At 43.5% G+C, this 12,586-nt stretch overlaps 1 protein-coding gene and 1 long non-coding RNA gene across 2 annotated transcripts in view; one reads left to right on the top strand and one right to left on the bottom strand.

Annotated features, from left to right (window-relative positions):
* Positions 1 to 1,417: 1,417 nt before the first annotated feature.
* Positions 1,418 to 7,020, bottom strand: LOC310637287. The gene is made up of 3 exons (XR_014491906.1): positions 6,556 to 7,020; positions 3,709 to 3,846; positions 1,418 to 2,233 (listed from the first exon to the last, which is right to left on the bottom strand). It is a non-coding gene; the product is annotated as an uncharacterized lncRNA (long non-coding RNA).
* A 2,853-nt stretch (positions 7,021 to 9,873) lies between these two features.
* GAREM1 (GRB2 associated regulator of MAPK1 subtype 1) overlaps positions 9,874 to 12,586 on the top strand; it is a gene marked incomplete at its 3' end in the record, with an annotated part of 69,406 nt that continues 66,693 nt past the window's right edge. The window contains exon 1 of the mRNA XM_083360754.1: positions 9,874 to 10,356. Coding sequence (XP_083216880.1) covers positions 10,236 to 10,356 — 121 coding nt within the window. The 5' untranslated portion in view covers positions 9,874 to 10,235. The remainder of the gene's footprint in view (positions 10,357 to 12,586) is intronic.

The following is a 12,586-nucleotide window of genomic DNA, read 5'->3' as shown; positions in this document are numbered from 1 at the left end:
TGAGAACAGCGTGGATTTAACAGGAAGAGACACTTAAACTCCAATGGGAGAGGAATTCCCTATTACTGTATGATGAAAAGAGGGAGAGGACAATTAACAATTGGCTCCTTCAGCATAACCAGGTTTCCCTACTTATCAGAGCTTATAAGAGTTCTTGGGACACCAAAGGGGCTCTTGTTTTATCTTTAAGCAAATTCCTCCAATGTTAACTGCATGTGATAGACTTACAGGCAGCGAAATGGCTACCCAGTGAAATAGGATATAAAAGAGATTTGTTAACATTCAAATACCCTATAATCAAAATGATAGATATGTTTCACACACTCATTTTTTTCATTCAACTATACAAGTTGGAGATCTCTCTGTACATACAGGGGATAAAAAGCTGCCCACTGCAAATAGCCTTGACAAAGAGAAATTCAGATATGCACTTTTTGACAATTAACAACATAGATTACAGATGAAGCTGTAGAAGTACGGCTGATTCATTCTTTCATTCTTACACTGCCAAATTCTGTGTAACTCATCTAGTAATGTTCCTGTCTTGTCTACCTCGTACGGCTGATGGAGACCTACATAATAACCTATGAAAGCACTGTAGCTTAAGCTACAGATGGCCTGATTTGCCTTTGGCTGCTGGAGCCTTGCAGTGGTTAGATTGCAGTATTGTAGGCTAACTCTGCTCACAGCCTGAAGTTCAATCCTCACCAACTCAAGGTTGACTCAGCCTTCCATCCTTTTGAGGCTGGTAAAACAAGGACCCAGATTGTTGGGAGCAATATGCCGACTGTAAACCACTCAGAGAGTACTGTAAATCATGGGCCAGTACATAAGTTTAAGTGCTATTGTTATTGCTATATTTATATCCTTAATAAAGAAATATTGGGACATCCAAGATAAACTGTTGTAATTCTCACATGTAATTAACTTATACTATACATTACTAGGAAGACTGTGGTTTTCATATCAAAGACTACTCTGAAGAGGATAACCTAGAACACATTGGGGTTGTCTTGAGGGTGATTATTTATTTTGAATATGTCCTATTGTTTTCTCTGTATTGTTTTTATAGCTTATTGACATGGTCAATGACTAAACAATTAAAACATTAATCATATAATTATACAATTTTAGATAACTTGCCATTGAAGGAAAATTCTAGTGGTGCTTTTTAAATTAAAGCAGGGGTCCCCAACCCCCAGGCTGCGAGCTGTTCAGAACTGGGCCACCCAAAGTAGTAGGTGAGCACACGTGTGCGTGTCCATGCCTACTTGTATGAGCAGTGGGCAAGCATATTCCATTTGCATGCTCCATTTGCACGAGTGGCTGGTACACCTGCCTACTGCTCACAAATAATGTGGTTGTGTGCGTGTGGTTGCTCCCATGGAACCAGCCCCTCCCCCCGCCCTGCCAGGCCACAAAGCCGGAAAGATTGGGGAACTCTGAATTAAAATTTATCTCAAAGTTACCAGCCTGTCTTGTCTAATATAAAATAGAATATTACTTCCACATATTCCTTATAGATTTTTTTTAAAAAGCCCCTGAATATTAACTATTTACCTCCCCTTTTGAGAATTAACATTAGGATAGCTTTGATATCCTCACACTTGCAGCTTTCATGGGCTTAAAAATTATTAGATCTTTTTAAAGAACTAGATAAAGCAAGTGAAAAGAATAGATGAAAATATATTACCTATTTCTTATCCCATTATCAAGGCAGCAAGAAACCTCAGGCTCCCACATGAATCATTGTTAAGTTCAAATGTTCAGGCGGCATTTATAACATAAGTCACTTTCAGTTCCACTTTGCTCAGGAATAATTTTATTACTACCCTGGATGAGGAAGGAGGTTATCATGGCTGGCACGAAAATGGTATTGGGTAGTTAGAAAGATACATTTATTTCTGTGTAAATAATGGCACTTATAAAACTTGTTATACCAACCACCAGAAGTTGAGGTCATTTGAGGATTTAAGTTGAATGCAGAAACACTGGAAAACAATCAAATCTTGAGATCACACCAATGTTTAGTATCAGAAGCCAGTTCCACTGTATCATGCTTTACAGAAGAGTTAAATAGGTCAGGCATAATGTTACAAAGATTCTGATCCTTCATGGAAGAAGAGTCTCAAAAGGTTTGTGCTAGAAAATTTCTGTTCCACTTCACAATTATCAGCTAAGAAGTGCTGTAAAGTTCCATCTTGTGCCCCAAGCTGTAATGAATCTGTATGTGCTGGGAAAAGTCAGTATGATTGTCACATTTACCTTTCACTTCTATCTACTTATCCCATAAAACTACAGAACTTTTAAAGGAGCATCACAAGGCTTCTTGTCATGAACAACAATGAATTTAAGGAGGCTTAGATCAGGTCTTTGATGGGGCTGTATATCTGAAGGATTGTATATTTTGAGAAACTTTTGCTATCCCATTACATCAGCCCATCCCAATCAATCAGGCAGGGAAAATACGTTGCAGATCTTGTCAGTTAAAGAACTCTGACTGGTGGGATCTAGAAAGAGAAAGAGAGCCATCTCTGCCATTGCCCCTGCCCGGTGGAGTATCTTCCACACAGAGGTGAAGCAGCCCCCCCCTCTTCTGACCTTCTGAAAAGGAATCAAAACATGGTTCTGTGGCCTGGTGTGGAGAATCCAAAGGAGCACACAGCCATGGAGCTGGCTGATACCCTGAGAACCTTGCCTTCAACTTTTTAACTAATTTTAACAGTGTATAACCATCCCTGACTCCCTCTAAATCTATAAATTTTATATACAATTTTTATATTTTAACATTTTATTGTACACCGCCCGGAGTCTTTCTCTGAGGGAGATGGGCAGTTCAAAAATGTAATAAACGAACAAACAAGCATTCTGTACAAAGCTGCCTTTAAAGATTATCTGCAAACTTGGTGTTAGAATCTAGTCAGGAGTTAGTAAGAATAAGAAGTCAGAACATATGATACCTGTAGGGCATTAACTATGATTTCCAAGGCTAATTAAAATTGTTGGTATTCTGGGACCAAGTTATGTGAAGAATAGTTTTCACCTATACCAACATGTCAATACTTTTTTTTAGACAGGAAGGGGGACTCATCACATTTACAAGTTGCTCTCCTGGTTTCCATAGGCTGTGATATCCATATGGATTGCTGTCTCAGCCAATTCTGACATTTTTCATGAAAGCCCTAGAGTCCTATCTGTTCCTTCAAAGTTCCCCATGACCAGCTCTCTTTTGAGATTTAGCTGCAATACAGTCTGTTTTCAATACCCTAGGGCAATGTTTCTCAACTTCGGCAGCGTTAAGATGTGTGGACTTTCACTCCCAGAATTCCCCAGCCAGCATGCTTTTTTATTCTTAAGAGCTTGAAATTACTTTAAGTGCACTCATTCATAGTTGTATGACCAGTTATAAAAACCCTATTTTTAAAGATTTACCTAATATGCCTGACTTCTTTAGTTCAAAAACCTATTTCTGCCTTTCCTTTGGGAGACAGTGTCAGGCTTGAGATGCTGTCACATTGAACAAGGTATATTTTCTGTCATACATAACTTACTTTACTGAACAAAACAACATCTGTGACATTCCCATTGGTAACCAGTCAGTTACCCTAACGCATGAGAGAGCACTAGAAGTGAACATCAGTTCTTCCCCGTGTCATTTTTTCAAAGCAGTCATAATACCGAAAGAGAGGATATATTTATGTATTTTACCATAGAGAATCTAATGGTAAAGGCACCAGGCTAGAAAGCAGGAGACTTGAGTTCTAGTTGTTCCTTCGGCATGAAAGCTGGCTACTTGATTTTGGGCCAGGCACTCTTGTCAGTCGAGCCCACCACACAGAGGTATTGCTGTTGTGGGGAAAATAAGAAGGATTTTTAGATATGTTCACTGCCTTGAGTTATTTATAAAAATAATAAATATGTCGGATAAAAATCAAATATTTTTTTTAAAAAACTATATTATATATTAATTATTCTGTATAAATTGTGTAACTCCAGGGGCTCTTGGCTAACTATTCAGTTGAAACAATATAATGAATAATGGTTAAAAGCAATTGCAACTAGTCACTGTACTATTTAAAGTTATGATAGCCACAGAATGGATTTTTTATGGCCTGATAACCACTTCTGGGTCATGCTGCCCTCCCATGGTCACTCAACCACATTTTTGGGGGGGAGGGGGGCATGGTGTTCCACAGTCACATTTTGCAATTTTTTTGCAGTTTCTGGCATTTGTTGTTGTTGTTGTTGTTGGTTACTAGCAAAAAGAGCCCATTCAAATGACTGGGTTCACTTAACAATTGAGGTGTTCACTTAATGACTACTATGAAAAAGGCTGGAAAATTACTTCTGGTCACATGGCTTGATTTATGACTACAATGACTTACAATTTTAATTCCAGATTGAATGATGATTGTAAGTCAAGGATTGTCTGTAAAACCTTAAAAAATACCAAACAATGATGTTCTACTTAGTCACTAAAATTGTAACTATTCTTTGGATGGCCTTGGAGGGGGGAACTCATTTGCCTCAGGGTAAAAATAAGGAAAGAAGCCACCAATAACACCTCCCTGCATGCCTCCTCCAGTCATACCTTTTGATAAGAAAGACCTTCAGGCAAGGACTCCCTATTCTCCTGGATCAGTTGGGCAGAATTTACTTAGGATAGCTAGTCTCAAGAGACCTGTGTTCTGTGGCTTTATTGACAATAACCAGCATATTGAATTGTACTTGGAAACAGAGCAGTAACTAGCACAGCCCCCATAACTGTGATGTTATTAGACAATACCGCATTGCACAGTAAGCACACAGGCTGTTGCATTATGTATTAACTGAAGTTTCAGAGTGGTCTTCAAGGGCAACTCCCCCTCCCTCAAGTTAATTGCAATAATCCAGGCATGAGATGACAAAGGTATGTATAACCTTACTGAGAGCATCCTGTTCTAATTAAGGCTGCAGCTGAAATACCAGCTGGGCAAAGGGTCTCTTGGGCATGGTTTATATTTGGTCTGATTTGGCTAGAGTGAAGACAAAAAAATGAAACACAAAACACTAAACTGCCAATACATAAAATAAGTACATCTCTTTTAACTTCTGGCCATCAGCCACAATTGCTACAAATGCTAACATTCTAGGGTCATATCTCATTGTTTACCTGAAGCAGTATACAGATTCCTCCAAAGCAAGTTTTAACCAAAAATGTCCTTAAGTCATATACATGAATTTTCTAAACTGCAGATTCAATTCCATCTTCAATTACAAGAAAATGTTGTGTAATACTTATGTTTAATGTATAATATGGATTCTACTGTGCTTTAGAACCAAGAATAAAAGTACAATGGCATGAATGTGGCACCTGTCTGTAATTTATGAAAGTATGCATGTCTTAAATAGTTGGCCTCCACCACTGCCATTTGATTCTGAGGTAAAAAAGCATTTGGTTTAAGAAACTGCAAAGGGGTGTGTGTGTGTGTAATTTTTAAAAACAGGGCTACCATATATTAGGTGTAAAAATCTAGATGACCATTTTAACAGTTAAGTATTAGTTCTTTCTAATGTCTCTCCCATCCTGTGATTAGTTGGATTTCTGTAATCTAAAAATAGTAACCCTAGCTTTTGAACCTTGTAATTCTCATTACATTGGCATGTGCTTTTTATTTGCAATAGACCACTAATTTAAACATAACATATATAGTAATCAGAATTAAAACCAAATAGGTTTTCTAATTAAACATGGATATATATTTTGAAGAGAAATTTCACTTTTAATTTGCATGTTTTGTAAGGGTACTACTCTGAAGAGATTATCCAGGATTGGATAATCCTGTTTTCTTGCTAGCTCTACCTGGTACTTATCTACTTAGTATTTAACAAACCTATAATGCTGACTTGCTTCAAAGGAATATTGTTCTAACACAATTATTTGTACCATATTGAACAATCATTATTTTGTTTCATTCCCCTGGTAACATTTACTGCCTTTATCACATTTGCAAAACTGGAATAGTTTTCAATTAAATCACTGGGTTACTTTAAACTTTGCAAGGTTGTGGGATACCAAGCATTTTTTATGAGAAATATCTAGGGCATTCTTTTTTAGCTGTGTTTTTAACCTTGGTGGATAGCTTAGCTCACCCACCCAATTCACCAGCTGAAAGCTGCTTTTATCCCACTTTTTTAAAATATACAAACTGCTTTTATTGGGATTTCCCTTGTGGGAAAGGAGAGACATGTGACCCTCTGTTATACCTGCTGCTGTTTTACATTGTTTTATCTTGTCCCAATGCTGATGCAGAATGTCACACCTGCCTTTCAGAGACTGTAATGGAGCAGGTATAGATGATAAGACTGGTGGCAACAGGGCTGGGCTCTGGCTGGAATGCAGATGCACTTGCTGTGAGGGCTGGAAACATAGGGAACATCTTATTGCCTTCCTCCTTGCTGTTTTCATAACTCTCTGGTAGAGGATCATAACCAGTGGGGCTGAGTTCAAAAACAAAACGCACAGGTATACATGACTTAAATCTTTTATTACATAGACCAGCATATGTGACTTACCTTCTGTCTTTCCTCCAGCAGCTCAGGGTGATATACATATCAAGTTTCAAGTTTTATTTAATTTGTATACCGCCCTTCTCCTTGGTAGGGACTCAGGGCGGTTCACAGGGCATATATAAAAAAGACAATACAAAAATTAAAAAAGATTAAACCAATGCCCAGTTAAAAACAGTAATACAATTCTAAAACAACAATTTAAAACCCATAATCCCCCGTCAGGCCAGACCAGCTAATTCAAATAGGTGGGTCTTCAGGCCACGACGGAAAGTTCGGAGATCTGATGCCGTCCGGAGCTCCACCGGCAGTTGGTTCCATAATGCCGGAGCGCCCACAGAGAAGGCTCTCCCCCTGGGGGCCACCAGTCGGCATTCCCTGACTGGCGGCACCCTGAGGAGGCCCTCTCTGTGGGAACGCACAGGGCGGAGGGGAGTTGATGCCGGCAGCAGGTGGTCCCCGAGGTAACCCGGACCCATGCCATGTAGGGACTTAAAGATCATAACCAAAACCTTGAACCTCACCCGGAAGACAACTGGTAACCAATGCAGCTCACGGAGCAAAGGTGTAACATGGGAGTACCGGGAAACTCCCAAGACAACTCTCGCGGCCGCATTCTGTACCAGTTGGAGCCTCCGAGTGGTCTTCAAGGGAAGCCCCATGTAGAGAGCATTACAGTAGTCAAGGCGAGAGGTCACGAGCGCATGAGTGACCGTACACAGGGCATCCCGGTTCAGATAGGGCCGCAACTGACGCACCAGGCGAACCTGGGCGAAAGCCCCCCTAGTCACGGCCACTATATGATCTTCCAGGGTAAGCCGTGAATCTAGGAGGACTCCCAAGTTGCGAGCCCTATCCACGGGGGGTAAGAGCTCACCCCCCATAGAAAGAGATGGAACATTTTGAATGTCCCGGGATGCCGGAATGTACAGCCACTCAGTCTTGTCAGGGTTGAGTTGAAGTCTGTTCCTCCCCATCCAGACCCGAACCGCCTCCAGGCAACGGGACATCACAGCGAGGGCATCACTGGGGTGGTTTGGGGTCGAAAAGAAAAGTTGGGTATCATCGGCATATTGATGATACCCAACTCCAAAACCACGAATGATCTCACCCAGCGGTTTCATGTAGATGTTGAACAGGAGAGGCGAGAGAACCGACCCCTGAGGAACTCCACAAATGAGAGACCTAGGGGCCGATCTCTGCCCCCCTGCCAACACCGACTGCGAGCGTCCCAGGAGATAGGAGGAGAACCACTGAAGAACTGTGCCTCCCACTCCCAATCCCCTGAGACGCCGCAGCAGGATACCATGGTCGATGGTATCGAAAGCCGCCGAGAGGTCTAATAGGACTAGGACAGAGGAATATCCCCTATCCCGAGCCCTCCAGAGATCATTCACCAGAGCGACCAATGCCGTCTCCGTGCTGTGCCCGGGCCTGAAACCCGATTGGTAGGGGTCCAGATAATCCGCTTCATCCAGGACCAGAGGGAGCTGATGCGCCACCACACTCTCAACAACCTTCGCAAGAAAGCGAAGGTTGGAGACTGGACGAAAGTTGTTCAATACAGCTGGGTCCAAGGCAGGCTTCTTGAGGAGAGGTCTCACCACCGCCTCCTTCAAGACGGTGGGGAAATAACCCTCACTCAAGGAAGCAGATATAACCGCCTGGAGCCAGCCTCGTGTCCTCTCCCTAGCTGCATAAACCAGCCAAGAAGGGCACGGATCCAATAAACATGTGGTGGAACTCAGCTTCCCCATAATCCTGTCCACTTCATCAGGGGTCACAGAATCAAACTCCTCCCAGATAACATTGACAAGACCGTCCGTGTCCTGATCGCCAGACTCTGCCCAGCTGGAGTCCAAACCGGTCCGAATCCGAGCGATTTTATCCGACAGATGTTGACTAAACTCCTCGGCACGACCCTGCAAGGGATCCTCCCTCACCTCCTGATTAAGAAGGGAGCGAGTCACCCTAAACAAGGCGGCCGGGCGATTATCTGCGGACGCGATGAGGGTGGAGAAGTAATTACACCTCGCCTCCCTCATCGCAGCGAGATAAGACCTAATGTAGGTTCTTAACCGCAATCGGTCGGGTTCAGATCGGCTGGACCTCCAGCAGCTCTCTAGGCCCCGTTTCCGACGCTTCATCTCCCGGAGCTCCACGGAGAACCATGGAGCTCGCTGGGATCTGCGCCGGGTCAGGGGCCGCAAGGGTACAACCCGGTCGAGTGCCTCAGTGGCTGCCCTATGTGTTCTTGGGCTCTAATTTCCTCATCCCATCACAACCCCAGCAATGTTATCAACTAGGAAGAGTTGAGAAAGACTGATGCAAAGTTGCACAGCTAATTTCCATAGCTGAAGGTAGATTTGAACCTGGGTTTCTCTGGTGCTGATCACCATCATAACCATTAATTTTCTCAGCAAGTAGTATAAGGCTTCATTTCATGCTAGGCTGTGTGTGCTTTGGATCAGTTGTGCTCATATGGCTCACAGTGCTAACAGTTCATATTAGATATATTAAAAAGCACTGTACCAGCATCTTCTCTTAATTGCTGTCATTGTGTCCTGCTCCACATCTTTACATGTTTTCAATCATTTTGAAAGAACAGTAAAGATTGTCCTTGACGGTTTGCCCTATAACAAAAAAAAAAAAAAACTCGGGTGGAGATTACAAGCAGGTTGACCAAAGTACCTGCACTGTGCATTTTGTGCAACTCAATCACAACTGGTTTAATTTGAAAAACCACATTAACCATGATGTAGTGTACTGGGTGAACATAGCTTTCAAGGAAGTCCAGGGGATTTCACTCCCAAACGAGACCGCAACAGAACAGAAAAACACAGCAGCCAGAAAAATATCCCGTCAGGCTTTCCTCGTCGTGATCGGCACGAGCTATTCCTTCTGAAGGCAAATCCCAGTTTGTTTGTTTTTCTGCTTCTTTCCTTTAAAGCAGGGGCCTTCAAACTTGGCCCTTTTATGACTTGTGGACTTCAACTCCCAGAATTCCTCAGCCAGCTGAGGAATTCTGGGAGTTGAAGTCCACAAGTCATAAAAGGGCCAAGTTTGAAGACCCCTGCTTTAAAGCCAAAGCACCGAAGCTTGCAGCTGAGCAGTTTTAAGAAAAATCAATTAAAAAAAAACAATAGTAACATTTTACTGATTCCAGACCTGAACTCGGGTAGCCAAACTGCAGGCCTTTTTAGCGGTCGGGAGGGGGAGCGAGAGGGCCAGAATTGGCGGCGGGCGGTTGTCCGTCTCCCCCACACCCCCCCCCCCGCCCGCCCTCCCCCCTTCCCCGGTTGATCAGAGAAGGAGGGAGCGCCGGGGCTTCACTTTCCCTGGGAGTGGAGAAAGAAGAGGAGGAGCGCAAACTGCGCAGGCGTCTCTCGCACCTTGTTGATTAGTCAGTCCCCTGTGCTGGGATGGCGTTTACTGGGTCAACCGGAGCTCCCAGCGAAAGAGTCAGGGGGAGCGACAGCCGCAGCCGCCTTTGCAACCGACGCCGCGGCCGGCGGAGTAGCGGCGGTCGGTGCCAAGTCACCTTGCCGTTGAGCCAAGTCCGGAATGGCTCGGGAAGGCGACCGCGGCAACGCTAGAGGCTGACGGGGGAAAGTGCAAGCTTTCCCAAAAAGACTTCGCCGCCGCCGCCGCCGCTCGGCTCTTCCGACCGAAAGGAGGGCGGGAAGATGGATGCGGCCCCCTCGCCGGGCTTCGGTCTGAAGGATGTGAAATGGAGCTCCGTGTCCGTCCCTTTGGACCTTCTGGTTAGCACTTACCGCTTGCCCCAGGTCGTCAAGCTGGACGGCGGTAAGTCGAACCGCAGGGGCCGGCGGGGCAAGAAGGCAGCCTGAGATGCCGCTCGGCGAGAGGTTTGGCTGCGCTTGGGTACGATGGAAGGGGCAAGAAGCCGAGCCCGTCAGGGGAGCCTTTGCGCGGCGGCGGCGGCGGCAGGAGAGACCCACTCCTCTCCCCGGTGAGGCGCCGCCAGCGCTGCCTCCCTCCGCTTGAACGCTGGCCAAACTCCAGCGCCCGGCCGCTAGTCCTTCTGGGGAGAAGAGCCCATTGGGGAAAGCGGGCACGTGACCAAAATATGAATGGGCCCTAACGAGGGGGGGGGGGGGAACGCCAGGGCTTTCAGCCTGCGGAGTAAGGCGGGCGGGCGGGCGGGAGGGTCAGCGCTGTCGCCCAGAGAGGCTGGTGCCGTCTGTGCGCGACGCCCCGGGAGAAGATCCTTGAGCTGCGCTTGAATGATACTTGTTGGCTCCTTTGGAGTCCAATTCGAGCAATTGCTATGGGCAAATGCCGCAGCTTTTAAAGACCTGATGGTTTGGATGGAAACTTAACCAAAGAGAGAAGCAACCTAGAACTAAGGAGAAATTTCCTCACAGTTAGAACAATTAATCAGCGGAACAACCTGCCTTCAGAGGTTGTGAATGCTCCAACATTGCGAGTTTTTAAGAAAGAGACTGGACAGCCATTTGTCTGAAATGGTATACATAGGGTTTCCTGCCTGAGGAGAGGGAGGGTTGGACTAGAAGACCTCCAAGGTCCCTTCCAACTCTATTATTATTTGTAAAAATCAACTCCATTCCTACTGAGTTTTCTTAGCAAGTGCATTACCATTACCTTCTCCCTAATCCAGGCAAGTGCAACACTTGTCCAGTGCGGGTAGGGGTGGTAAAAGGTTAGGACTGAGCTCCTGGGCAATGTAATTGGAAGTTAAATCCCATAAAGGTCTTTGGGGATGGGAAAGTAACTCAATGGATGGACTCCAACTTGAGAATTAAGTGTATTAAAGTCGTTTGAAATAAGTGGAAAATTGCAGAGAGACTTGGATTGTGGCTGAATCCTCAGAGTATTGAAGGTAAAAGGTTGGCTTCATACAAAGCTGTGGTTTGTTGAACTGGCCATAGACTGGGCTATTATTGTAGTTCTGAGCTACAAAAATCCAAATGAAGAGATACAAAAAAATGCTGCCATTTAGTGGTCACTTGGATTTTTGCAACCCAGATCTTGTAGCTCTCCTCACACTAAACCTAAGCAGGAATTATTTATTTCTATGTATGATCCTAGTCCAAATCAGCTTTGTTTGAATTCATCCTAATTGGGTGTGTAGGGAGAGAAAATAGAAGGAGACTTGAAGTAAAAATAAACATTCACCCCTCCATCCATCCTGTATGCAGAAACTATGATCTTCACTTGGGCTAGCGTATTTTGTAATGAACAAACTTTGATGTTCCACTAAGTTCAAATAGAAGAAACCTTGACCACCGGTAGTTTGTTTTGTTGTCCAGCGTGCATTTGCCCACGATTAATGTTACATTATGTCTCATGCCATGCCAGAGTGCTTTGTGACATAGCAAGAGGCATGAATCCAATTGAAATTTAAAAATAACAGTCTTAGTGGTTAATCTTTTAAAATGATTTTGTTTCCCAAATTCTCAGAAATATAACTCTATATTTAAAGAGCTATTGATATATAAGCTTATTCTGACAGGTTATATTTAACTTTGAAAGAATGTATTTCGAGAAACTGCTGTTCATGAAATACATTATAGTAATAGTGACAGCTATTGTACACTCCAGAAGTCTCACTGTGCTTCCAAAGTGAGTCAGAAGCTCTCACAGTGGTTTGTGATAGGTGTCTTTTGATTGCTTGTTTTGAAGAAAAACTTTCTTATACTGATTCTGAATGTTTACCTTCTGTGTCAAGTGTTAAGTAGAATTTTACTCTTTGAAAACAATGTTGTGTGCTTTTGAGACACAAATTCAGTTTACAGTAAAATGCAACAGATTACATTATTCATTAATTTGAAGTTTAGTGTCTACATACCGGTAGCAGTATTTATGCCCTCTTTAAATATTAAACAGAAAATGTTTTCATTCTTACATCACCTGTTCATCCAGATCTGTCAAGTATTTTCTGAACTGATTATATCAGATATTCAGTAAATCAGAAACAGCGCCTTTCATAAGTATTTCATTTTTTCCTGTAATATTAGTTTATACTTAGTTCTAATGCAATATAAATTTGCAT

This window comes from Vipera ursinii (assembly GCF_947247035.1).
Source record: "Vipera ursinii genome assembly, chromosome: 3".
Lineage (NCBI taxonomy): Eukaryota > Metazoa > Chordata > Lepidosauria > Squamata > Viperidae > Vipera > Vipera ursinii.
Note: the sequence above shows the minus strand (reverse complement) of the source record. Positions and strands in the feature narration are given on the sequence as shown.